General features: G+C 49.0%; 1 protein-coding gene and 1 pseudogene across 2 annotated transcripts; one reads left to right on the top strand and one right to left on the bottom strand.

The window, feature by feature from the left end:
• Positions 1–1,132: 1,132 nt before the first annotated feature.
• On the top strand, positions 1,133–27,009 carry LOC309344934 (bactericidal permeability-increasing protein-like). The gene is made up of 15 exons (XM_081867863.1): positions 1,133–1,365; positions 8,025–8,139; positions 10,223–10,351; positions 10,779–10,934; positions 11,914–11,977; positions 13,981–14,044; positions 16,696–16,787; positions 17,093–17,269; positions 18,616–18,675; positions 18,788–18,955; positions 19,570–19,637; positions 20,627–20,669; positions 23,262–23,325; positions 24,903–24,979; positions 26,797–27,009. The coding sequence occupies exons 1-15, from the start codon at positions 1,245–1,247 to the stop codon at positions 26,833–26,835; spliced, it is 1,437 nt and encodes a 478-aa protein (XP_081723989.1). The 5' UTR covers positions 1,133–1,244; the 3' UTR covers positions 26,836–27,009.
• LOC309345141 (PAT complex subunit Asterix pseudogene) lies at positions 25,761–26,240 on the bottom strand (annotated as a pseudogene). Its single transcript has one exon. The product of its transcript is annotated as a PAT complex subunit Asterix pseudogene (transcript).
• Positions 27,010–27,201: the final 192 nt, after the last annotated feature.

Raw genomic sequence — 27,201 nt, 5'->3', positions numbered from 1 at the left:
GCCGTGCTGTTTTTATTACCTGTATTTTAATAGATTTGTGTTTTTTTATATTGTTTTATTTCTGTCAGAGTTTGATTACCCTTTAACGATGATCTTTTACACGTTTTTATTATTTTATTTGAGGCTGCTTTAATTTGTGTAAGCTGCCCTGTGTCCTGATCTGGGGGAAAGGTAGGATATTAATGATAATTGTAAACATGACACGTAAATGGATCTTCTGAATGAGGAACCCTTGTAAGGGTTTTGGGGGGGCCAGTGATCACCTCCAACTTGGATGGATTTAAAAGATCCATGGAGGAGCAGAGAGCTATTGATGCCTATTAGCCACAATAGCTTTCTTCTTCTTCTTCTTCTTCCTCTTCTTCTTCTTCTTCTTCTTCTTCTTCTTCTTCTTCTTCTTCTCAACTTCCTCTTCCTCTTCCTCTTCCTCTTCTTCTTCTGCGATCACTCATAGCTGAGTAAGATTGTCTTCCATGAACACGGTTTTAACAATGAGTCCATAAGTGACTGTGGAGGCCAATTCTGGATCCACACATCCTTCCACAGTGGGCACATTGGTTTCCAGGTGGGAGTTGATCATGGTGTGGATTTGCCAAGTGTACCTTCCTCTTGGCATGTTTCTCCCTTGTGTCCTGAGTTCCAGTGTCTTCAAAGCCCAGGACACCTTTGATAAAGGCTATTCTCCAATTGGAGCAATGTTCTGCCCTCCGCAGCTGAACAAAGGCAGAAGTGCTTGCAAACACCAGTTGATGGAAACCATAGTTTCTGCTTGCAGGTTTCCCATCCTGGGCACCTAGTTGGCCACTGTGAGAACAGGATGCTGGACTAGATGGGCCTGATCCTGCAGACCCTCTTCTTACGTTCTTGAGGTCCAGGAGCAGCTCTGCTTTTGAAGCCAAACCCTGGAGCCTGGCATGCCCGTCACAAGCCAAACAGTGAGAGCACCCATGTGACGCAGGATCCGTCCCATGCTGCGTGAGTCACAGAGCATGCAGCCCTGAAGCCCCTGGAAGCCTCCGTGCATGCCCAGCCCACAAAATCCACAAACCCCACCCGGAACCTTGGCTGCAGATTGTGCAACAGGGGAAAAACCTTTTTGAGGAAATACAAATATAGCTTTCTGGTCCCTCTGCTTCTGTCTGCTCACTCTCACTTCCGTTTTCCTCTCAGCTAAATACAAAGGGGTTCGTAGCTGCAGACTCCCTGGGCAGAAGGATCTGAGGGGGTTCGGGGCTGCAGCAAGGATGTCCAAGGCGAGAAACCTCCTCCTGGCTTCTCTGCTGCTCTGTCTTCACTACAGTCCTCTCTCCGGGGCCACAGGACCGGGCTTTGTGGGCAGAATCACGGACAAAGGCCTGGACTATGGTGGGTGCATTTTATTCCCCATTATGACCCCCAGCCTGCAGGGTCATGTCATGGTTGAAGTGCCAGGAGGTCTGGAGTCTCTCAGCCTAACCTGCCTCTCAGGGTTGTTGTTGAGGATAAAACGGGGGGGGGGGGCTCCTGCCCCCCCCCACTCTGAGTGCCTGGAAGGAAAAGCGGGATTGAAACGTCATCAATAAAAATAAATAGTGTGTACAGTTCTGGTTGCCTCACGTCAAAATGGATATTGTAGGTTTGGAAAAGCTTCAGGAAAGGGCCACCGATATGACGAGGGGAAGGGAGGTGTTATGTACTGAGTTGAATAGGATCCAAACTGCAGCAGTCTGATTGGTCCTAGAACAATAGGCTCCAAAAGGCAGCAGTCTGATTGGTCCTAGAACAATAGGATTCAGAATGCAGCAGTCTGATTGGTCCTAGAACAATGCAGCAGTATGATTGGTTAGCAGGAACCACCCAATCATGCTCCAGATAGAAGTGAATCCACAACCTGATTGGCCTACAGTAGAATCCTGGAATTAGCCAATCATGTGCAGCCCATTGTGTAAATAATGTATATAAAGCAGATACTTTGAGGGGACATTCATTCATTCCTCCTCACCACTATGAGCTGAATAAAGAGCATGAAATCACTTTGCGACTCTGAGTATATTTCACTGGCGACGAAGGTGGGATCCCGCTGAGCTGACTGCCACACACAGCACCGCAGCATCGCCACCTGCCGCACCGCTGCCTCGCACCGTGTATCCAGGCTTCAGCTCCGGGACACAAGGAACTCAGAATGGCAACTGACAGCAGCTTCTCGCCATTCAACCCAGCATCTGGAGACTGGGAAGCGTACGCCTCCCGTTTCACCTTCCTCCTAGAAGCCAAAGGGGTCACCGATGAAGAAGACGCCAAGAAGAGGGCAATATTCTTCAGCGTCTGCGGAGAGGAGACATTTGAAATCGCCCGGGCTCTCCTTGCGCCTGAAGACGTCGCTACTGTTCCATACAAAACAATAATGGAACAGCTGAAGGGGCACTTTTCGCCACAGCCCTCAGTGGTGGCTCGTCGAAATGCCTTCTACGCAAAGCGGCAAGCCCCTGGGGAAACCATAACTGGGTTTGTGACCTCTCTCCGCCAAGCCGCCCGGTTCTGCAACTTCTCAGAGCTGGAGAACATGCTTCGTGACCGCCTCGTCGGTGGCCTGAAGGATGAGAAGCTGCAACGACGCCTCTACGCTAAGAAGAACCTAACGTTCCAGGTCGCTCTGGAGGAGGCCCTGGCAACGGAAGCTGCTGAGAGGTCGACGCAAGAGGCACGGCTGAGCCAGCCGTCCCAACCGAGGGTCCACCACGAAGACCTCACCAACGACTCGGGATCCGACAGGGAGGAGGTGCACCGAGTACAGCAGCGCACTCAAGCAGCCCACATACCACAGCTGCCTCGACGAGAAGGAGGGAACTGCGCAAGCTGTGGAGAAAGTCACGAGAGGAGGACCTGCCGTTTCCGCAACGCAGAGTGCAGGCAGTGCAGAAAATTGGGACACATCGCCCGGGTGTGTCGGGCTCGGCCCACCTGAAGCCAGGCATCAGATGACCAATCCAAGAGCCCCAGGTCCCGGGGCCCAACGCACCAAGGCAACTCGACGGAGCTCACAGACTTCCAGGTATACCAGTTGCCCCACCCCAACGTAGAGAAAATTTATGTAGAGGTACAGATAGAGGGGGCCCCATGCCGCATGGAGCTTGACACGGGTTCAACTCTATCCATAATCTCGGCAAGGACCTTAAGGAAACTGTGTCCTACTGGGGGTCCCAAACTCAGGCCGGCCCCATTCACCCTCCGGGACTTCCAGAAACGTAAGGTCCCCACAATGGGGGTGGGGACCTTCAGGGTGCAATACCGAGGGCGGACGCGGCAACTGGACTTGCTTGTGGTCAAGGGCCCCTACATTAGCTTACTGGGGTTGGCATGGTTTGGACCACTGGGACTAGCCATCACCGGGGTGAACCACATGAGCTTACAAGTGGACGTGGACGCCATATGCAAGGAGTTTCCGGGGGTTTTCGATGGGAAATTGGGACAGTATACGGGCCCCCCCATTGCTCTACAGCTTGACCCCGCAGTACGACCAGTCAGGCTCAAGGCCCGCCGGGTCCCATTCGCCCTGAAACCCCGTATAGACGAGGAATTGGACCGACTCGTGGAGCAAGGAGTGCTGGAGCCGGTGCCTAATGCCACCTGGGAAACCCCAATCGTCACACCCGTCAAGCCTAATGGTTCGGTCCGCATCTGCGCAGACTACAAATGTACCATAAACAAGGCCCTCATGGCCCATGCATACCCAGTGCCAGTGGTCAGCCATGTCCTTGCCACCCTGGCTGGGTCGAAAATTTTTGGCAAGCTGGACTTGGCCCAAGCATATCAACAGCTGCCAGTAGATGAGGCCACAGCAGAGGCACAGACGATTGTGACGCACAGAGGAGCGTTCAGGGTAAAGCGGCTGCAATTCGGGGTCAGCGTGGCACCAGGCATATTCCAGAATCTAATGGACTCTCTCCTTAAAGGGATTCCTGGTGTCACCCCCTTCTTTGATGATGTGTTGATTGCCGGGCCCACACCAGAGGAGTTTGAGGACCGCCTCCGCACTGTTCTGCACCGTTTCCAGATGGCGGGTCTCAAGGTGAAGCGGGAAAAATGTCTACTAGGAGTGCCTCAAGTGGACTTTCTGGGATTTATGGTGGATGCAGAAGGGGTTCACCCGACTGGGGACAAGGTACGGGCCATTTGTGATGCCCCAGCGCCCAAGAACAAGACTGAACTTCAGGCCTTCTTGGGATTATTGAACTTTTACCATTCCTTCCTTCCCCACAAGGCGGCGGTAGCGGAGCCCCTACACAGACTCCTGGACAAGCGGGCCCCTTGGGTGTGGGGCCAGCGCCAGGAGGCCGCATTCCAGGCAGTCAAGGACTTGCTTGTCTCAAACTCGGTCTTGGCACACTTCGACGAGAGGCTGCCGGTGGTGCTAGCATGCGACGCCTCGCCCTATGGCATCGGCGCTGTCCTGGGACACCAACTCCCGGATGGAAGAGAGGTACCGGTAGCATACTTTTCCCAGACACTCAACGAAACCGAGCGGAACTACTCGCAAATCGACAAGGAGGGTCTGGCAATCGTGAAGGGAGTAAAAAAATTCCATGATTTCTTGTACGGGCGGCCCTTCACCGTGGTGACTGACCACAAGCCGTTGCTTGGCTTGTTTGCCCCCGAAAAGCAGACCCCCCAAGTGCTGTCTCCTCGCGTCCTCAGGTGGTCAATTTTCCTTGCCAGCTACCAGTATGCACTGATTCACCGCCCTGGAAAGGCGATGGGCCATGCAGACGCCCTCAGCAGGCTACCACTACCGGAAACAGGCCCCGACCCAGCACCTGCACAAGAGGTTATGAGCCTGGAGCTGCTTCCTGACCGCCCCATTCAGGCACAAGAAGTTGCACACCATTCCAAGAAAGATAGGGTCATCTCCCGGGTCCTGGACTGGGTGTGGAGGGGATGGCCCAGCCGCAGCCCCGGGCCAGAATTCGCCGGCTACACAACCCGCAAACATGAACTGTCAGCCCACAAGGGGTGCCTGTTATGGGGAAGCAGGGTCGTTGTTCCCCAGCCCCTCCGCAAAAGGGTCCTCACAGCCCTACACGAGACACACCCAGGGGTAGTAAGAATGAAGGCCCTTGCCAGGAGTTATGTGTGGTGGCCGGGGATCGACGGAGAGATAGAGGCCTGGGTCAAACACTGCCAGGCCTGCCAGGAATCCCGCCCAGATCCCCCAAGGGCCCCAGTCCAGTCCTGGGAGTCCGCCCGAGCACCATGGTCACGCCTGCATGTGGACTTCGCTGGCCCCTTTCAGGGGAAAACATTCTTCATAGTGGTGGACTCCTACACCAAATGGCTGGAAGTCGCACTGGTACCGTCCACTTCTACGTCCGCAGCCATCCGGGTACTACGCAGGCTGTTTGCAACCCACGGGCTCCCTGACACTCTCGTCTCAGACAACGGGACTGCATTTACATCAGGAGAATTTCAAACCTTCACAGTGCAGAACGCCATCCGCCACATCCGTTCGGCGCCATTCCACCCTGCCACCAATGGCCAAGCAGAACGCATGGTGCGGACCACCAAGGACACCCTTCGCCGCATGACGCAAGGGGATTGGGAGTACCGCCTTGCCACATTCCTTCTAGCACAGCACAGCACCCCCAGCTCAACGACTGGCCGGAGCCCCGCTGAACTACTAATGGGTCGGCGCCTTGCAATCAGATTGGACCGCCTTCACCCCGATAGAGCTCAGGATGAGGTAGTGGTAGGGGAAGGCAGGAACCCCCGGACCTTCGAGGCCCAGGACCCAGTGTACGCAAAGAATTTTGGGGCAGGCCCTGCATGGGTACCTGCCACAGTCACCAGGGTCACGGGCCCCGTGTCGTACGAGGTGCTAACAGATGGGGGGCAATGCTGGCGCCGCCACTGCGACCAGATACGGCGACGATTCCCGGGAGAAAACCAGGAGGAGGAGGACAGGTCAGAGGAGTCCCAAGGGAACAGTGGGGCAGTGAGGCCCATAGAGCAGCAGGGGCAAGCAGGAGAGGCAGAATCAGTAAATACAGAGAGGACCCGCGAGGCCGAAAGGACACCGGAACCAGAACCACGACTGAGCGAGCCGGTTGCGCCAGACCAAACAGCCCCATCCTTGGAACACGAGCCAGAACCTGAACCCCGGACCAGGGAACACCCCAGGCCGCAACGCACACGTAGGCCACCGGCGTACCTTGAGGACTATGAATGCGACCTTCCGGGCAGGACTGGAACTTAGAGGGGAGGGGTGTTATGTACTGAGTTGAATAGGATCCAAACTGCAGCAGTCTGATTGGTCCTAGAACAATAGGCTCCAAAAGGCAGCAGTCTGATTGGTCCTAGAACAATAGGATTCAGAATGCAGCAGTCTGATTGGTCCTAGAACAATGCAGCAGTATGATTGGTTAGCAGGAACCACCCAATCATGCTCCAGATAGAAGTGAATCCACAACCTGATTGGCCTACAGTAGAATCCTGGAATTAGCCAATCATGTGCAGCCCATTGTGTAAATAATGTATATAAAGCAGATACTTTGAGGGGACATTCATTCATTCCTCCTCACCACTATGAGCTGAATAAAGAGCATGAAATCACTTTGCGACTCTGAGTATATTTCAGGAGGAAAGGCTGCAGTCGCTTGGGACTTTTCTCTAAACCGAAGGCAAGCAAGAGTTGACTTGATAGAAGTTTATACAACGATGCCTGACGCAGAGAAAGTGGAAAAAATTCTCTGTGTGTGTGTCTCTCTCATAACTCTAGAACCTGTGGACATCCCATGGAGCTGAAATGTTGGAAGATTCAGGACAGACAAATGAAAGCAATTCCATAGTTAACCTACGGAACTCCCTCCCACAGGACGGCTTTAAAAGAGGATTAGGCAAATTCCTACAGCGGGGGTTAATCGCGGGCTGCTGCCCTGGCGCCTCTGCTCTGCTTCCACGCTCAGAGGGACGAATGCTCCTGCAGGAGGGAGTTCCATAGTTTAACTGTGTGCCGTGAGCTGCGATTTAGAACATCAAGAGGGCACCTGGTTGGTGAAAGGTGGCAAGTTAAGTGGGTTTGAAACAATAAATCTGTTGCTTTCTCTATTTTGGGGAGCAGACCTACAGAAGGAGGAAGGGGCTGCTTTGCACCATCCTGGTCCCTGCCTGTTCTGCTCTCCCAGACAGCAAGAGGGCGTGGGCTGTCCGCCTGGGTCGCTGCTTGTCCTGCAAGATATTTGTCCTGCAAGATATTTCTGCTGCCAGTGTGGGGCTCCATTTGACTGCTGGCTGAGTGGATATAGCTGGGGGGGGGGTCCAGGGTCCACCTTTGGCCTGCCACACTTTCTTTCTTGGGTCCCTGCCCACCTGACTGCTTTGATCTGTGGAACTCATGTAGTTAAATGTGTCACATCACCCCCATCCCACATTTAATTTGTATTTAACCTTGTTTTTAAGTTGTATTTCAATCAACTTGTTTTTATTATTGGTTGTTAGCCGCCCTGAGCCTGGCCTTGGCTGGGGAGGGCAGGGTAAAAATAAATTATTATTATTATTATTATTATTATTATTAGTAGTAGTAGTAGTAGTAGTAATCAGGCAATTTTTCTGTGTGGCAGCACCTAACCTTTGGAACTCCCTACTTCATGACACCAGGCAGGCACTTTCACTGTACTCTTTTTGGTACTTTTTTACTGTATTCTTTTGGTACTGTACTCTTTTATCACTCTTTTTGGTGTGTGATAAAAATGTTTTGGTTTAGATAAGCCTGTCCAGGGATGTAGAATTTCTGATGTATGTTTTAATCTGATTTTAGTTTAGTGCTGATTTCCCTGTTCAAATGTTTGAAAGAGCTGTTTTCAATGATAACGGTATTGTTTTATTGTCACTCACTCCGAGATGTTTGGCCTTTTTACACTAAATAAAGCCATTGCTTTTGGCTTTGAATTTTTTTTTTCTAAGTAGGGAGAGAGGGCCCAAAAAAGGCAAATCGGTTCCTTCAAGAGGGATGCAAACGGTCTGACGCCAACCTTTTCTCTCCTTTGCTTCAGCTCGCCAGGAGGGGGTGGCAGTCTTGCAGCAGAAACTGGCACAGCTGACTCTGCCCGACTTCTCTGGATCCTTCAGAGTTAAAGTTATTGGAAGAGTGGACTACAAACTCTACAGGTGAGGCCACCACAGATTGGAAGAGACTACAATAATAGGTTCTGGAGAACATGGTTTCTGCCCCGGGCAAGGTGCAGTTGGGGTGTCTTGTGGAGACAACTCAAAGGAAGTTGGGAGGGATAAAATTCATTTGGGGGGGGCAGGCAGAGACTTAAATAAGTAGATCAATCATTTGAGAATGAGCAGGAGGGCTCATTTCTAAGATGGTTTAGTCCTTTCCACTCCAAAAAGCTCAAGGTCCACCACAGCTCCTCCTGCACAGCCTCTTTCAACAGCACATCACCCAGCTACGTAGATGCCAACTCCCTGGGGCCCTGGGTGCCCATGAAGGGACTGGGCACCCACAGATTTTGGTGCCAGGGTCATGCACATTCCATGGCACCCATGGCGCCGGGCACCCACGGTTGCAGGGCCAAGCTGGCACAGCCAGGGCCAAACTCATCTTGTGTGCCTCACAGGGTTGTTTTGGTGCTCACATTAAGATCTAGAGTTTGAAAGAAAAGGCCACTGGATCACAGTACTGTAGAGTTGGAGGGAACCCCAAAGGTCATCTAGGCCAACCCCCTGCAAGACAGGAATCTCAACTAAAGCATCCATGGCAGGTGGTCATCCAAACTCCAAGGAAGGAGAGTCTACTGTCAGGAGCTCGGCCTACACTTGAGTAGGACCCTGGCAGAGACACATGCCCAACTGGCATGTTCTCTCCCTCCTGGTCAATAATTCAGGAGCTTTGAAAGCTTTCTTCAGCCCAAACATCACAGCGAATGATGCCAAGAGCCATTGGCACACTTAGGGATCCGCAAAGTCTTCGCAGTTTGTGTAACAGACCTCAGCAACTCAGCATTTTGGCTAATCTACTTTATTTACATATAAACATACATGGAGCACTGCAACATGGCTCCCTCTCTCTCTAGCATCAGACAGCAAAGAGAAAAAGAACAAAGGACAATAGTCCCACTTCACGGAACACAGGAACACAAACATCCTGTCTCCGTCACTTCCCACTCTGTGGAGTCAAAACATATACCGTCATGTGATAGACAACAATCCCATGACTGCAATCACGGAGCAGGAATTCTAACATCTACAACCTCCTGAGGGAGATCATTCCACTGTCCAACTGCTCTTACTGCCAGAAAGCTTTTCCGAATGTTTAGTCGGAATCTCCCTTCTGGTAACTTGAAGACCTTGGTTCAGGTCCTCCCCTCCAGAGCAGGAGAAAACCAACTGGCTCCATCTTCCATGGGACAGCCCTTCAAATATTTAAAGATATCTCCACTCAGTAGCCTCTTTTCCAGGCTAATATATCCAACTCCCTCAGCCATTCCTCATAAGGCTTGGTTTCCAGACCCTTGGTTTTATGATAGTTACTGTATTTTTCGCTCTGTAAGACACACCAGACCACCAGAGGCACTTAGTTTTTGGAGGAGGAAAACAAGAAAAAACAGCGATCCCTCTTGCTGTTCTGGCCTCTGTGATAGCTGCGCAGCCTGCATTTGCTCCATAAGACGCACACACATTTCCCCTTACTTTTTAGGAGGGAAAAAGTGAGTCTTATAGAGCAAAAAAATACGGTATTTATTAAGTTTATATACCAACCTTCATCCACAGCTCTCAGGGTGGTTCACTACATAAAAATACAAGAACCCCCCTGCAAAATATATAATAAAAACAAGAACAAAGGCAAACTAATAGCCCCACTCTCCCCCATCTGCCACCCCCATCTTTGTTGCCCTCCTCTGCACACCTTCCAGCTTGTCAACATTTTGGGGCCCACAACTGGACACACTATTCCAGGTGTGGTCTGAGCAGGGCAGAATAGTGAGGGACTATGACTTCTTCCCATGATCTGGACTCTAGACTTCTGTTGGTGCAGCCTAGAATTGCATTCACGTTTTTTGCTACTGCAGCCAGCACACTGTTGACTCATGTGAAACTTGTAGTCTACTAAGACCCCTAGATCCTTTTCACACGTACTGCTGTCAAGAGCAAGCCCCTTATTTGAATCAGGCGAATCCACCCTCTCCATCACATTGCTGATTTCCCCAAACCAATGACCTTCTCCTCCCTTTTTCTCCTGCAGTTTGAACATTCGCAGTTTCCAGTTGCCAAGCTCCGCTATAGCACCAGTCCCAGGCATGGGCCTCAAGGTCTCCATCACCAATGCCTTTGCCGAAGTGACGGGCGACTGGTCGGTGAAGAAGCGCTGGTTGTGAGTCCATCATTGCCTCTTACCTTTGGGCCACTTAGAGGCAGTGGGGAGGAATTCGATTCAGTTCACGGGGAAGGCAAATTCACCAAATCTCGCTTTCTGAAACAATATGCAGAGCGAAACAGAGCCGCCCCTCGAAATTCTCCCTTTCCTGATTTGGTTATCCTGCTCCTCATTTAATCCCCACAAGAACCCCATAAGGTTGGCTAGACTGAGAGAAACAGTGAAAGGCAGCTCAAGGTTACCGGGTGAGGATTTGAACCCTGGTCTCCTGGGTTCAAATACTCTAACCACTGCACCAACCTGGTTCTCCACGGCACTGGTTATACCTTCTCCCCACCCAAGCACCTTTTTTTGTAAAATAGAAAGGGCAGGGTTTGTTGTTGCTCCTACTGCAAATCCTTTATTCTGTTGTCTTTCCAAATAGCAAGGACCATGGCTCATTTGACCTGAAGGTTGAGGGCATCTCCATCTCTGTAGGCTTGAAGCTGGGGGCAGATGCTGCTGGGAGGCCAACAGTGGGCACAGCAGATTGTGCCGCTCACATCTCTGACGTCAAAGTGCACTTTTCAGGCAGGTTGAGGTAGGTGGTTGTCCGTTGCCCTGCAGCTTGACCTGGAAGGCTGCCCTGCTTGCTCTTGACACAAGCCTCCCCTTTGCTACCAATAATAATAATAATAATAATAATAATAATAATAATAATTTATTATTTATTATTTATACCCTGCCCATCTGGTTGGGCTTCCCCAGCCACTCTGGGCGGCTTCCAACAATATATTAAAATACAGTAATGCATCAAACATTAAAAGCTTCCCTAAACAGGGCTGCCTTCAGATGTCTTCTAAAAGTCTGGTAGTTGTTCTTCTCTTTGACATCTGGTGGGAGGGCGCTCCACAGGGCGGGCGCCACTACTGAGAAGGCCCTCTGCCTGGTTCCCTGTAGCTTTGCTTCTTGCAAGGAGGGAACTGCCAGAAGGCCCTTGGAGCTGGACCTCAGTGTCCGGGATGAACGATGGGGGGGAGATGCTCCTTCAGGTCTACTGGACCGAGGCCGTTTAGGGCTTTCAAGGTTAGCACCAACCCTTTGAATTGTGCTCAGAAATGTACTCAGAAACGATGCCCAAACCAAGTGTCCCTGTGCTGAGGGCAGGCTCCCCTTTTCCATCTGTTGTTTTGAAAACTCATTGCATTCATCCATCTCGAAAAGGAACCAGCCCCTAACTTAACATCAGCACAGTATCTGTCATTGCATTGTGTGGTCTTTCATATCTGTTTAGCAGCCCTTCGAACTCCATTGGCAAGATCGCTGCGCATTCAGCAGCCACAAGCTTTGCAACTTCCAGTCAAGCATAGAATTGCAGAGCTGGAAGGGACCCCCTAAAGTCATCCAGTCCAGCCCCTGCAGTGCAGGAAGCACTTCCTCCCCTCTTGCTTCTTCAGAACACCTAAAGCTGCTCTTAGTTTCTGGGATCTTCAAGGGGGAAAGTAGTGCAAGCACTTTAGGAAATAAAAGCATTTTACCTTATTGACATTGATCCTCCCATTCTTCTCTCCCCATCGCAGCTGGCTGTACAACCTCTTCCACAAAAACATTGAGTCGTCATTCAGAAATACCATGGAAGGCAAGGTACTTTCCACAGTTTCTCGAATAAGTGGGACCCCTGCATGGGTGCACCTTTAAACCCTGCCTTCTGGCCCAGAAGTTGCTCCCTCTAAAAAGCCCGGTTTTGCAGGAGCTAGCTGCTCTACAAGAGGGAATGGCACTCTGCACATGCTCAGAAGCAGGAGTTCGCCCGGCAGTGCTCAGATTGGTATCCTAGGAGACCAACAGCAATAGCCAAAGCAAGCTTTTGGAAGTACATTGCTGTTGTTAGGAAACACACGGTGCATCTCCTGCTCTTGGGCCCTCAGCCCATGTTCTGGCTTGTTCCTAGCCTGGCTCTCTAGCCCTGCTCCTGTTTCTGAGTCAACGGCTCGCATGTGCCCTGGGGATGGTGGAGTGTGTGTGGGGGGGGGGGCAAATACTTGGAAGGAAAGGCTGAGCGTGCGGAATCTGCTGCGGTGGCTCCCAAGCACACTCCATGTTCGCTGCAAAATTCACATATGGCATTGCAAACCTCCTGTGACATCACTTGGACTTGAAGGAACTGCTTCCCCTTAAGGAAGGTTTTGTTTGCTTCTGAATACAGTAGCCCCATAAACAGACAGAATCACAGAATCACAGAATCATGGAGTTGGAAGAGACCACAAGGGCCATCGAGTCCAACCCCCTGCCAAGCAGGAAACACCATCAGAGCACTCCTGACATACGGTTGCCAAGCCTCTGCTTAAAGACCTCCAAAGAAGGAGACTCCACCACACTCCTTGGCAGCAAATTCCACTGTCGAACAGCTCTTACTGTCAGGAAGTTCTTCCTAATGTTTGGGTGGAATCTTTTTTTCTTGTAGTTTGGAACCATTGCTCCGTGTCCGCTTCTCTGGAGCAGCAGAAAACAACCTTTCTCCCTCCTCTATGTGACATCCTTTTATATATTTGAACATGGCTATCATATCACCCCTTAACCTCCTCTTCTCCAGGCTAAACATGCCCAGCTCCCTTAGCCGTTCCTCATAAGGATTGTTTCCAGGCCTTTGACCATTTTGGTTGCCCTCCTCTGGACACGTTCCAGTTTGTCCGTGTCCTTCTTGAACTGTGGTGCCCAGAACTGGACACAGTACTCCAGGTGAGGTCTGACCAGAGCAGAATACAGACCTAGGACTTCAGCATTCAAATGCACTTTGAGCAGAAAAGACGTGGGGTTTTTTGGTGCCTTGGGTGTTAGGAATTAGCTTCCTTTGATTTCACAGGCCTTTGCGAGCTTAATTTAGCCAAGCGTGCCCTCAGGAACAATGGGCTCTCCTGTTCTCCACAAAAGGCAGCAGGAGGGCAGCCCTGCGCCAAGCCTTGTAGACAAGCCGCTTTCAGTATTTGCTACATGGCTGCCTGGCACCATCTGCTGTGTCCAAGGGTGGAGAAAGGAATGACCGAGTCTCCCTGGAAAGTCCAGCCCCATCGCAGACACCTGAGTTTAGTTCAGAGTCCTGCATTGCAGAGGGTTGGACTAGATGACTCTTGCGGTCCCTTCTATGATTCTGTGTCAAAGGCCTATGGAGCAGAGCCTTTGTGGAATCATAGAATGGTAGAGCTGGTAGCGAAGTGTTTTCTTCTTCTTCTCATGGGAGCATAAGCAGAGCCTTCTGTACCCATCCCAAAAGGCCCAGCAATTCCTAGAACCATGGAATTTTCGAGTCGGAAGGGGTTCCCCAAAGGTCCTCAAGCTCAACTCTCTGCAGTGCAGAAGACAACCATACCCATAATATGCCTCTGGTGTGCATGGTCCAAAACTGCATTGATAAACCGCTGGGCCAGATGTGGGTAAACAATGGTAGGACCAGGGGCCGCAAGCGAGACTCAGTGAAGATCACCATTCAAAGTTGTTTGTGCCCCACATCTAGCACCAGTAATTCAACACAGACCACACCTGGGAATGGAGGTTCTGCTAGTTTCAGAGCCAAGCAACGAGCCCATGGACACCTGGGGCTCCTGCCAAGGAGTAAGTTGTCCTTATGGCCTTTCTTCTCTCCCTCCCAGGTCTGTGAAGAAGTGAGCAGTTCCATTGGCTCCAAACTGCAGCCTTTCTTGCAGACCTTGCCAGGTAAGAGCAATGATGGTGGAAGCTGGTGACAAGCTGGACCCCATCAGGTGGAAAGAGCTCCTTCTAAGCAATGCCTAGGGACACAGGTGGTGCTGTGGGTTAAACCACAGAGCCTAGGGCTTGCCAATCAGAAGGTCGGCGGTTCGAATCCCCGCGACGGAGTGAGCTCCCGTTGCTCTGCCCCAGCTCCTGCCAACCTAGCAGTTCGAAAGCACCACTTTTGCATCACTCAAGATTTCAGGGCTGCTTCTGCAGCTAGCAGGGAAACGCCCCACCCTTTAAATATTTGAAACAGTGGGAAAGGCTCTGGTGTATAGATAGTAGGTTCGCCACTTGCTACACCATAAAAGAGAATTTCAAGAAAATGTTTTTCAGGTGGTACCTAACACTATCAAAATAGGGACGCGGGTGACGCTCTGGGTTAAACCACAGAGCCTAGGACTTGCCGATCAGAAGGTCAGCGGTTTGAATCCTTGCGATGGGGTGAGCTCCTGTTGTTCAGTCCCTGCTCCTGCCAACCTAGCAGTTTGAAAACACCTCAAAGTGCAAGTAGAATAGGTAAAATAAATAGGTACCACTGTGGCAGGAAGGTAAACGGCATTTCCGTGCGCTGCTCTGGCTCACCAGAAGCGGCTTAGTCATGCTGGCCACATGACCCTAGGCCAATAAAGCGAGATGAGCGCCACAACCCCAGAGTCATCCACAACTGGACCTAACGGTCAGGGGTCCCTTTACCTTTAAGCAATGCCTGCTTTATTCCTGCTTTGCAGGAGGTCGGACTAAATTCCCCTCGTGGCCCCTTCCAACTCTACTATTTTATGATTCTATGAAGTGAGACCCCGACTTGGCCCAGCCTGCGTCTCTGGCCTTAAACAGAACCCACAATCTGGAGGATTTGGGAGACCAAAATGCTTTCAGCTAATATTTGGCTAATATTCATTCTGTAACACAAGTTGTCAGCAGGGCAATGGGAGATTTCTTTCTAAGCCAAACGTAGAGAATAGAGGAGGAGGAAGACTTACTTAAACCTCACATCTTTTATATGTACAGATGCAGATTAAATTTTCTAGAGATAATTACTCTAAACATAGCTGTCAACTTTTCCCTTTTCTTGTGAGGAATCCTATTCGGAATAAGGGAATTTCCCTTTAAAAAAGGGAAATGTTCACAGCTATGATCTAAATGTAAACAGATATACAATCCAGCTCAGTCTAGTAGGGAAGTCTGTGACCAGCTGATCCGTAGATTTGCTCAGTCTGCAGTCTAAAATGCTTCTGGGCCCCTGCATACCTTGGCATAATGTGGGCTTATTCATTAATGCACTGTTTGATTGTCAAAAAGCAAACAAACCTCAAAGCGGTTTGCAAAAAGAAAGATTTTTGAAAAATAGCAGCAATGATTTAAAATGGTTAAAAGTTAAAAATAGCAATAGGCTCAAACCAGTTTAAAACTCACATCCACTTTCTAAACATCCAGGTGGGCTTCTCTAAATAAATGTGTTTTTAGCAGGTGCCCAAAAAACAGAGGCGCCTGCCGGATGTCAAGTGGCAGGGAGTTCTTCATGCTTTAGACAAGTACATGCAGGAGGAGATGGCAGCCATGCTTCTGAAAAGCAGTTGCTGTAATGCTCACTTTCTGCTTGCTGGTTTCCTGTGGAGGAATCTAGTGGATCCCTCGGAGAACCGGATGCTGACTAGACGGGCCATTGGCCTGATTGTCCTGATCCACCAGCCCAAAGGTGGGCTCATGGGAGTGGTTTGATGAAGGTATACCCATGAAGGATTTCAATGACACCTGAGTGATCAGTTCTAGTGATTTATTGCATATGAAGAAAGGATAAGTTTATGGTAAGTCAGCCTGCTCTGCCTTGCTGCCATTACGGACATGGGACAGACCCCCCCAGTGGTGAGAGGCTGCCATGGCTTGTCCGCACCCAAGCAAACATTTAGGCATCCTTTATGCACAAAGCAGCAGAGCTCAGTTTGCTTCTGCCCTCTCTGGGCCCAGAGCCCAGCATCCCAAGGCCCTCAGATAAGCACAACCCATTAGCATAGATCAAAGCAAGGAAACATATCTGAGCTCATCCTCGCAACAACTACCAATTATTTTTTGGGTTACCTTGACTACCAAGATGGAGCTTGCTTTTTGCTTCAACACACCAATCCAGCAGGGTTCTGATTATGAGTACCTCAGGTTACAGACGGTTCAGGTTACAGACTCTGTAACCTGTACCTCAGGTTACAGACGGTTCAGGTTACAGACTCTGCTAACCCAGAAATAGTACCTCGGGTTAAGAACTTTGCTTCAGGATGAGAACAGAAATTGCACGGCAGCAGCGGGAGGCCCCATTAGCTAAAGTGGTACTTCAGGTTAAAAACAGTTTCAGGTTAAGAACGGACCTCCAGAACGAATTAAGTACTTAACCCAAGGTACCACTGTACTGTATTATAGAAATTGGCACAAAAATGCTGATGGGTTTTTCTTTCTTTCTGGGGGTACAACAAACAAAAACAAAAGCATAATCTGATGTGCAAATGCAGAGAACTGGATTCAAGATTGGGAAAATGAGAGACTGAAATGGACACCTTTGTCCAACGCTGCTTTGTTGTCATCTCGCCCCAGCTCCTCCATTTGTCCTGCTTTTTTCCTAGTCACGGCTACAATTGACAAGGTGTCTGGGATCGATTACTCTCTGGTTGCTCCTCCTGTGGCTTCACAGAATTCCCTAGACTTGGACCTGAAGGTAGGGGAAAGGAGGGAGGGAGGGAGGGGGAGGTTTATGGATCGTGGCCAGCTTTCCCTCCCGGAGGCCTCCTGTCCTGTGGACAGCTTCCTGGTGGGAAGACGCTTGCCTTCGTCTCTTCCTAAAACACTTACCTGAGATTCCTGCATTGGGGGGGGGGGGGTTGGACCAGAAGAAGCGAAGGGCTCCATCCAACCCTACAGTTCTGTGATTCTAGGAAGGAGAAAAGAAACAGGCTGAGTCCCCTTCATTAGCATTCTTTCCTAGGAATGACTTTCCATTTTTTGCATTTCCTCTCCCATCAGGGTGAATTCTTCTCCCTCGCCCATCGCTCTGCTCCTCCTTTTACACCACCAGCCCTCGCTTTCCCGGTGGATCACAACCGCATGCTTTATTTTGGGGTCTCCACTTACTTCTTCAACACCGCAGGCCTTGTATACTACGGAGCAGGGGAGATGAACTTCTTCATCACAGACGACATGGTAAGGAGGGCTGGGGAGCCCAAGTCTGCAGAGCTGGCTTTATCAGGGGGTGGATCATGATGCAGTCCCCTATGGGGGCTCTTGAGTAGATCCCTTTGATAGTGAGATCAGGATGTGGAACTAGATGGGCCATTGGCTTGGTGCAGCAGGCTTTTCTCATCTCTTCAATGCTGCCGACATGTTTTTCTACCAATAAGACGATAGGAGCCTGTTGATGGCCCACAATGGAAGCCTGGCTTTGATGGGAGGTTCTGGGCTGAGTTTCCAGCTAAAAGCCAGCAGGAGAACAAGACAAAGGTTTAAAGGGGCTGTTCTTTCTAACCTCTGCTTTTCCAAGTTGTTAAGTTGTGGGTGAACATATCAGACAACACAGCGATTCTTCAAACAGCTCTTCTTTATTCAGAGGCCAGAACAGAACTGAACTGAAGGGCTCAGTCAGCCTGCTTATATAGAGCTCCAGTACAACGTTACTGTAGCAACTTTCTAAAACTATCCAATCACTGAACGTCACTTTTGATCCTTCATTTGCATAACTATCTACAGTATCCCCCTGCTGGCCCAGGGTGAGAACTTCAGTACATAACACCCCTCCCCACCGAGATAAGGTGTTAGTTACAATCGTAATGGTTTCCTTATATACAGCACTACACGTAATGGTTCAATTAGGCACAAAAGCATATTGGTTACATTTCACATACTTCCACATACTTAGACCAACTGTGTTACATGTCCAACAACATAGTCCTTTAAATAAGTTGGGAGCTTGGAAACTCTGCCAGACTGCCGGGGAGTGGTACCCAGGTCCGGTGGGCTGCCCGATTCTTGCTGAGGCTGTGGCACGACCCTAGGTGGCGTTGAAACCAAGTCCCCTGGATCCGCTGCTGTGGGTGGAACCTCCATGAGTGGAGTTGGAGGAATGTCAGGCCCGGCAGTGGTCTAAGTCCGTGGGAAGTCTGGCAGACCCTCTGAAGTGGCTTGGTTCAGCTCCACGCTTGCAGTTTGCGAGAGAGGTGTAGGTGGAGCCTCACCATCTGTAAGTGTCTGTTCCGGAGCCACGAGCGTAGCTGGGGGCACCACGGTAGTGTCCAAGTCCCCAACCCTGCGCCTAAGCTGGTCTATGTGCCGGCGCCACAAGTGTCCGTCTTCGAGTGCCACCTGGTATGAGCGAGGTCCAGTGACTCCCACTACTGTGGCTGGCACCCAAGGAATGTCCCCCATAGCTAAAAGCCAGCAGGAGAACAAGAGGACGGTTTAAAGGGGCTGTTCTTTCTAACCTCTGTTTTTCCAAGTCATAGTATATTGTCCTATCTCTCCATCCCCAACTTGCCTCTTCTCCCCTGCTGCAGGTTCCGAAGGAGTTTAAAGTCCGGCTCAACACCACATGCTTCAAGGCCTTTGTTCCACAGGTGAGCAGCTGGGGCATCTGTTTGGTTACGGGAGAAGATGGGTCCACTTGGGCCTGATCCAGCAGCCAGGCTCCACTGAGATTCTCATGCTGCCTTTGCTCTCCACACCCAGTTGGCAAAGCTGTACCCCAACATGCTCATGAAGCTCCAAATCTCACCTTCTTCTGCCCCGTCTCTGACCATCACACCTGACGCCATTTCGCTGTCCCCGGAGGTCGACATCAGAGCATTTGCCATCCTCCCCAACGCTTCCTTGGCCTCGCTCTTTGTGATTGGTGCGGTAAGTTCAGGACACACCTTAAGTCTTGGTGCTGCCCATGATCAGGAGGGTAAGCATTTTGTGCCCCTTCCAGTCTGCCCATTGCCCTAAGCCTCCTCTTCCACCTTCATCAGAGTTTTTGTCAATTGTGGGTGCTCATTTCTGCCTCTTCCCTTCCTTAGTCCCAGATATTTTTCTTTCTGAATGTTATACATTCCCCTCAATTTTGCTAACAGATGCATTTTCTCCTTCCTTCCTTCCTTGTGTGGTGTTGTGGTTCAGAGCGGTAGTCTCGTAATCTGGTGAACCGGGTTCGCGTCCCTGCTCCTCCACATGCAGCTGCTGGGTGACCTTGGGCCAGTCACATTTCTCTGAAGTCTCTCAGCCCCACTCACCTCACAGAGTGTTTGTTGTGGGGGAGGAAGGGAAAAGAGATTGTTAGCCGCTTTGAGACTCCTTTGGGTAGTGATAAAGCGGGATATCAAATCCAAAACTCTTTCCTTCTCTTTTTGTTGTTGCAAATTTCCCCAATGATTAAAAGAATTCCAAATCTTAATGTGTATAGACTTCACATGATGTAAACTTTTTCTGATCTGTTTGCAAAGCACATTCAACCTGCTTCTCTTTGATTTCAGTCAACCACCATTTCAGCCAAAGTTGCTGTTAACTCCACCAAGATCTTTGGGTCCCTGAAGCTTGGCAAGTAAGAAACAACAAATGTGCTTTACCATTTTAATACCCCCCCAAAAAAAGTTTTTTGCTTGATTAGTAGCTACCACCAAATGTCCTAGAAGAGATAATTCGGCAGTCAGTCTTTGAGCACTTAGAAAAGTATGCTGTGATTACTAAGACCCAGCATGGTATTCTCAAACACAAGTCATGCCAGATGAATCTCATTTCCCTTTTTGACAGAGTTACAAGCTTGACGGATCAGGGGAATGCTTTGGATGTAGCATATCTTTGTTTCAGTAAGGGGGTTGGACTAGATGACCCTGGGATCCCTTCCAACTCTACGATTCTATAATTCAATTATCATTGTTTGGCTATTATCCAGGAAAAAAAACCATATTGACTTTATTTCGTAGAATCATAGAATTACAGAGTTGCAAGGGACCCTGAGGGTCATCCCCTGCAATGCATATTTACTTATTTCATAAAATTTATACAGTATACCACTTGATTGTAGGGAAAAAAACCCTCAAAGCAGTTTACAGAGAAGTTAAAACAATAAAAATATTTTTTTTAAAAACCCAACAACACTTTAAAATATACAGAAATTTAAAACCACAGTATAGATTTAAACCCATTCAAACTTTCTAAGCCCCTTGGAAGGCTTGTCTACACAAGAATGCTTTTAGCAGGCATTTCAAGTGGCAGGGAGTTCCAAAGGGTCACACCGAATGCTTGCTTACCTTGCACTGCAAACTGTGGGAGACGAGATCTGGGTTGTACTACACTTTCCAATTTATTTCTATCAGACGTTTCGGCCAAAAAGGTGCTCTCCTGCACCAAGGCAGCCACAAAGGGCATGCAGAAAGATGAGTGCAGAAAAGAATTATCAGCCATGACATTGTGGCTTGGTTCCACTGGCTTCCTGTAGCTCAGCAAGTCAATAAGCTATATTGTCGTCATAAGGCATAAAACCCCCATTGCTCTCTCTCTCTCCCCCCCCCCCCCCATATCCTCATATAGGTTGCAGCTGTCTCTGAAGCACTCGGACGTCGGGCCTTTCTCAGTAAGATCTTTTTCGTTCCCTAAATTGCTTGATCCCATGACTTTAAGTGACCCCCGAGGATTCCATGGTCACAGCTAGAGGTTCAAGTGCTCAACCTGCGCACTCAGTGGGCTCAGAGCCCATTCTTGCCAGTACCCTCTCTGAAAGATTTGGTGCCACTCTCAGTGGACAAACCTATCAATCTCAGCTTCTCACTCCTGCAGTCTTAAGTTTAGTTCTCCCCTTTTACACATCAGTTTTTGGCGTTTATTTTATTTGTCCTCATGAAGATTTGTCAATTTCTCATTGCATGTAACTCCTGATATACATATTACTGGCATTCACTTTTCTCAAACATAATGCACTTTTTCTATTTTATTTTTACTCAAGTACATGCAGACCTCTAAGCGTGTGGTTTCTTTGTGGACATTACTTGCCTGGAGAACACCGCTGCAAAATTTGGAATAGTCTGAATGTTGAAGGCCAGCTGAGCTTCGGTTTGTTTATTATTTCAGGAGGGGTGAATAAGGTTTGCACTAAATGTGAACCGACCCAAATTTCACCCCCATGCTGAGGTGTCACAGACACACACCTGCTTTGTCATTCCTCTCAGTGGTTCTGCCAAGTGTGCAGCAGCTGTGAAAAAGGCAACTTCCATGCTAGAGATAGTTAGGAAAGAGATTGAAGACTGCCAATAGCATAATGCCGTTTTGCAAATCTATGGTGCAACCATATTTGGAGTCCTGCATACGCTTCTGGTCGCCTTACCTCACAAAGTTGCTTTGGGTTGCTCTGGGCAAGATAAAACTACAGTGGTACCTCGGGTTAAGTACTTAATTCGTTCTGGAAGTCTGTTCTTAACCTGAAACTGTTCTTGACCTGAAGCACCACTTTAGCTAATGGGGCCTCCTGCTGCTGCTGCCGGAGCACAATTTCTGTTCTCATCCTGAAGCAAAGTTCTTAACCCAAGGTACTATTTCTGGGTTAGCGGAGTCTGTAACCTGAAGCGTCCGTAACCTGAAGCGTCTGTAACCCAAGGTACCACTGTACAGTGGTGCCTCGCAAGACGAAAAGAATCCGTTCCGCGAGTCTCTTCGTCTAGCGGTTTTTTCGTCTTGCGAAGCAAGCCCATTGACGGCTTAGCGGATTAGCAGCTATTAGCGGCTAAGCGGCTAAGCGACTTAGAAAAAGGGGGGAGGGGGAAAAAATCGCAAGACTCGCAAGACATTTTCATCTTGCGAAGCAAGCCCATAGGGAAATTCATCTTGCGAAGTGCCTCCAAAACGGAAAACCCTTTCGTCTAGCGGGTTTTTTGTCTTGCAAGGCATTCGTCTTACGGGTTACCACTGTACTAGCAAACCGAATAAATGGGAAAGATTCAGAAAAGGGTCATCAGAATGATTGAGGGGAATCCCCTGTGAGGGAAGAATGCAAGCGCTGAGGTCTTTCTAGTTTAGAAAAAAGACAAGAAAGAGTTGACACAATGGACGTTTATTAAATTATGCCTTGCATGGAGAAAGTGAAAAGAGAAAAGGTTCTACCTCCTTCTCATGACGCTAGAACTTGTTGATATTCAATTAAGCTGGTTGTTTGAAGGTTCAAGACAGATCACAGAATCATAGAATTGTAGAGCTGGAAGAGACCCTGAGATTCATCTAACCCAACCCCCTGAAATGCAAGAATCCTTTGCCCAACATGCAAATCTCAAGCCCACAACCCTGAGATTCATGGAAACAACAACAACCTGCCCATCTGGCTGGCTTTCACCAGCCACTCTGGGCTGCTCCCAACAGAGTATTAAAAACGCGATAAAACATCAAACATTAAAAACTTCCCCAAACAAGGTTGCCTTCAGATGTCTTCTAAAAGTCAGATAGTTGTTTAGTTCCTTGTCATCTGAAGGTAGGGTGTTCCACAGGGCGGGTGCCACCACCGAGAAGGCCCTCTGCCTGGTTCTCTGTAACCTTACTTCTCGCAGGAAGGGAACAGCCAGAAGGCCCTCAGTGCTGGACCTCAGTGTCCGGGCTGAACGATGGGGGTGGAGACGCTCCTTCAGATATACTGGAGCAAGGAGGAGAGGGCTATTAATGGCCACTAGGGATGATGGCTCTGCTCTGCTTCCATAGTTGGAGGTCTTAATGCTTCCAAATACAAGTTGCTGGAAACCAAAGAAAGGGAGAGAGCTCTTGTGCTCAGGTCTTGCTTGAGCTCCTCTGATTGGCCATGGAGATGGACCAGATGGACCACGGGCTTAATGTTCTTTCCAATTGTCTGGGTGTTGTTTGATTCACACACCCATTTATGTAACGGCCAAGGCAGATGTAGGACATCCAGGATGAAGCCAAAAGTCAGGGAGGGGAATTATAGGACACCTTGAGCCTCCTCCCCACTGCCCCATGCAGCAATAAAACTGCTAGTGCATTTGTAAAGCTAAGCATGGTCCAGTATGATTTCAAATTGGATGAATGACTGTGAGTTGAGATTCCTGCATTGCAGGGAGTTGGACTAGATGACCCTTGGACCCTTGACTCCTTTCCAACTTTACAGTTCTGTGATTCTATGAGCCCTTTCATCTTGATTTCCCTTTTATTGTCTCTGTCTCTCTCTTTCCAGGTACAATTAATGCAAGCCATCATGAACTACCTTGCTTCAAGCACCCTCCTGCCTGCAATGAACGGTAAATATCAGTCTAATTGTTGCACCATGTGCTTCCTTATAGCCTTGTTTCTCATCCACCATCCCAACAGAACCAGGCCTCTGACTCCCAGGACAGAGCAAAGACCCCTCCGGTTGTATCTCCAAGGAGGAGAGGAGACTGGCAGGAGGGCATCTGGCTGTGCCCCATGGAAAGTTACTAGGGGAGGAATGTCTAGCATCTCGTGTACAACATGGGGGAGCTCACAGAGCACTTCAGAGTGAGGAGACAACCAGGAACAGTGAGGGAAACTGCAGGGCAAATGCACACTTCCCCTGTTGCAGGCAAGAGGCCAGTCTGAGGGGCAGTGGTTGTGTAGTGGTTAGAGCACCTGGGAGAGACCAGGGTTCAGATCCCCACTGGGCCCTGAAACTCACTGGATGGTGACCTTGGGCCAGTCAGTCCCTTTTGGCTTAACCTACCCTGCAGGGTTGTTGAGGAGATGAAATTAAGAGCAGAATAACCTTGAGGTCCTTGGAGAAAAAGATGCACAGAAATGCAATAAACGAATAAATAAGAGGCTGTGCAAATGGTGCACCTCCACTACTGAGTGGAGGCCAGGTTTCTTTTTCATAGTTTAAAGCAAGTTTCTAGTTTTTATGGCTGCACACCTGAATAAGTTCAGATGGCAGAGCAGGACTCTCTAAGAGGTGAGTAGCTGCTGGCAGCTCCTCAGGTCTGGCGGGGGTGTGTGTGCGAAATCTCTTATATATCGTTTTGCAATTTGCAGAACATTTTTAGACTCTCTTCATAATTGGGAGGGATTCATATAGCTCTGGTGTGGGAAAGCACATAATACAAATCCAAAATGGAGGCTGTGTTCGCCCAATGCGCCACTCTGCTGCCATCTGTTTGGTGGTTGAACAGACTCCCTTGGAAAGTGCTGGACTGTCATTCGTTGGAGGCGTTTAAGCAGAGGTTGGGTGGGCATCTGCTATGGATGCTTTGGTTGCATTGCAGGGGGTTGGCCTAGAGCAGTGTTTCCCAACCTTGGATCTCCAGCTGTTTTTGGACTACAACTCCCATGATCCCTAGCTAGCAAGATCAATGGTCAGGGATGATGGGAATTGTAGTCTGAAAACAGCTGGAGACCAAAGGTTGGGAAACACTGGTCTAGAGGACACTTGGGTGTCCCTTGCAACTCTACAATTCTGTGATTCTACGACCTCTCTTAATTTTATCTCCCTTTTTTAGAAAAATAGTTTTTATTGATTTTTACAATTTTATATTCAACACAATCATTATTATCACAAGGAAAATCTATAAATCCCTATCCTCCCCCGATGACTTCTCTCAACTTCCTCTTCTTGTTCTTTAAATATTTGCTTCTCCTGCCCATCTTATTCTACCTTAATTTCACAATTTTTAAATTAAATATTGTTGTATTCTTTTTGTACCCTTTTCCCCCAAATTACATTTCCCCCTTTATTCATTCCCCATTATTACAACTTAACTTTTATACTTGTTTCCTTGTAATTGTAAATATTTGATCAAACCCTGCCAGTGAGTCTACTTCTTTACAATATTTTTGTAAGTGCAAGATCAATTTTACCTTCCAGCACGACTGGCTAAGGGGTTCCCCCTCCCTCTCCCGGACCACGTGGAGCTCTCCAGTGCCTTTCTGCAGCTTCATCAGGTGGGTCATGAATTTGCCCCATCGCAAAAGAAACTCTGGGTACTCAGGGATGCTTCCTGTATTTTGAGGCTAAAAATGAATTGCGGGGAAAGCTCCTTCAGGATGCAGGTGAAGCCCACATTGAGGCGGCCCTCACTTGGCCCAGCAGGCATCCCATAATACCCCTTCCACATTTGCAAGTACTCAGTTATTTCACTTTGGAATTCCCTGCCTCTTGACACCAGGCATGCGCCGTTACTTTGCTCTTTCTTGTGCCTGCTTAAAACATTCTTGCTTTGACAAGGCTACCCAGATGTTTAAGAAATCTGAGGTGAGTTCAGATCTGTTTTTAGTCTATTGTTCTTTTAACTTTTCAAAACTCTTGAATTGTGGTTGTGATAATTTTATTGCTTTATCTTATTTTGCAAACTGCTTGGAAGGTGGTTGTTGTTGTTGTTTTACACTCAAGCAGTGTATAAATTTTTAGGAAATTAAATAAAACAAATAGCCCTGCTTGCAGAGCACACGTCCCAGGAGGTAGGCATCCTGGACCGTTTGTGTTTGGATGCCAGGATTTTGTTGTCCTGCTGTTGGCCAGAGGAAGACTCAGCTGCAAGGGCCATAGCTCAGGGGTAGCGTGTCTGTCTCACAAGCAGAAGGTTGCAGGTTCAATCCTCCCTGGCGTCTCCAGGTGGGGGTGGGAGAGACTCCTGCCTGAAATCATGGAGAGCCATTGCTGGAGAGACACTGCTAAACTAGAGGCAGGCAGGCCAATTCTCTCTTTTTTTCCTAATAACCATCACTTTATTAATGCAGCAAAATGAGTACTCCCGACATGTGCAAATGGATCTGCGTTGTCTGAGAAAATAGTCCTCTCCGTTGAGGGCATGCACCTCTGTTTTGCAAGAGGAGCTCTGAAGAGAGGCAATAACCTTTCACCAAGGAGGAGACATGGGTTGTGGGTTTTGCAGATAGGACATCACTACAGCTGAGATAGACAACATGAAGCTGCTGGCAAAGCTGATGAATGAACAGTAGACAGCAATCCAGGCACACCACATTAGCTTCAGCATCAAGCCACACATACTAAAAATCATTCCCAGTAGATTCATGTAGTCTGGTGTGGGGTCTTCCAGGGTAGGGTTATTCTCTGTGGATGGAGGTTTGTATCTGAGAACGCGATTTGGCCGCCGCGGGTCCATTACGTTGTTACCGGCCATTGTGCACCGCCTCTGGCTAACTCCGAGCAGCGCCCCCCCTCGGTCGCCGCCACCACACCAACTTCCGCCGCAGGCAGGCCAATTCTAGGTGGCAGAGCTGTCTTCTGACCCCTCGATATTTCTTTGAAAGGGTTCCAGCCCTCCCAAAATTGAGGCGGCCCAGAGCAACGTCACAGGAGGCTTCACCAGCCTGCTTGGTGTCAGGGAAACGGGTGTGATGTCACATGATGTGCACATGACATCACACATGCTGCAGCCCCTGTTCTTGGGGGCAATCCGTGTTGGAGGGGGGTTTCCAGCTGGTGGCAGAGGACAGAGTGACTCCAGGAGACATAGGTGTAAAAACCCAAACTAAAAGGAAGACTTTATTACAAAAACAATAAACAAACTCTGGTGGGTGTTATTCCTGCAGGCAGGCTACAAAACTCAGCTTTTTCCTTTTATAGCAACGGCCAGCTGCAACCAATTAATCCCAGAAACTTCTTAAAGGTATACATGCATGTTTCTGTGCCAAATGTCCCCTAACAATCCGGCGGCACTGGCTAGAAGGACCAATGGCCTGACTCTGTATAAGGCAGCTTCCTCTGTTCCTAATTCTACCTTCTGATCTCTCCCCAGGATTTCTTGCTCTTTGGAGCAGACGTTCGCTACGGTTAATGGCGATGCAGAAAGAGAGAGAGGAGAGCCCAGACGCAATGCAGAATGTCGCACCCTCTTCTGCTTCTGCTGCTTGGTCTTCCAGGCAGCAGGGTGGGGGGTTCTTCCCCGGAAATGGGCCCCTCCCTGTTTTTGGCATAATTTTCACACTGGTAAACCCTAATGACTGTTCAGCAGTTCCATAGGTACTTATGTTGATTTCCACTGAGATGGGACTATAGATGCGATTGAGATTAAATCCGGGTTCAGAAATGGTCATGGTTGACAATGGAGGTTGTTTTACGCCAGTGTAGATCCTAGAGCCAGTAGGAGCATCAGAATGATAGCATAGGCAGAGATACATTTTGATAAACTGGTAGCCTGAGA

The sequence above is a fragment of the Podarcis erhardii genome (assembly GCF_964252035.2).
Source record: "Podarcis erhardii genome assembly, chromosome: 6".
NCBI lineage: Eukaryota > Metazoa > Chordata > Lepidosauria > Squamata > Lacertidae > Podarcis > Podarcis erhardii.
The sequence above is the reverse complement of the archived record's forward strand: the minus strand, read 5'-3'. Positions and strand labels throughout refer to the sequence as shown.

Excerpts from the sequence above, each read along its gene's own strand:
- LOC309344934 (XM_081867863.1), top strand. The coding sequence starts at position 1,245 with ATGTCCAAGGCGAGAAACCTCCTCCTGGCTTCTCTGCTGCTCTGTCTT. Across the intron at positions 10,352-10,778 it reads TCGGTGAAGAAGCGCTGGTT|CAAGGACCATGGCTCATTTG; the intron begins GTGAGTCCATCA and ends CTTTCCAAATAG. Across the intron at positions 16,788-17,092 it reads CCCTAGACTTGGACCTGAAG|GGTGAATTCTTCTCCCTCGC; the intron begins GTAGGGGAAAGG and ends CTCTCCCATCAG.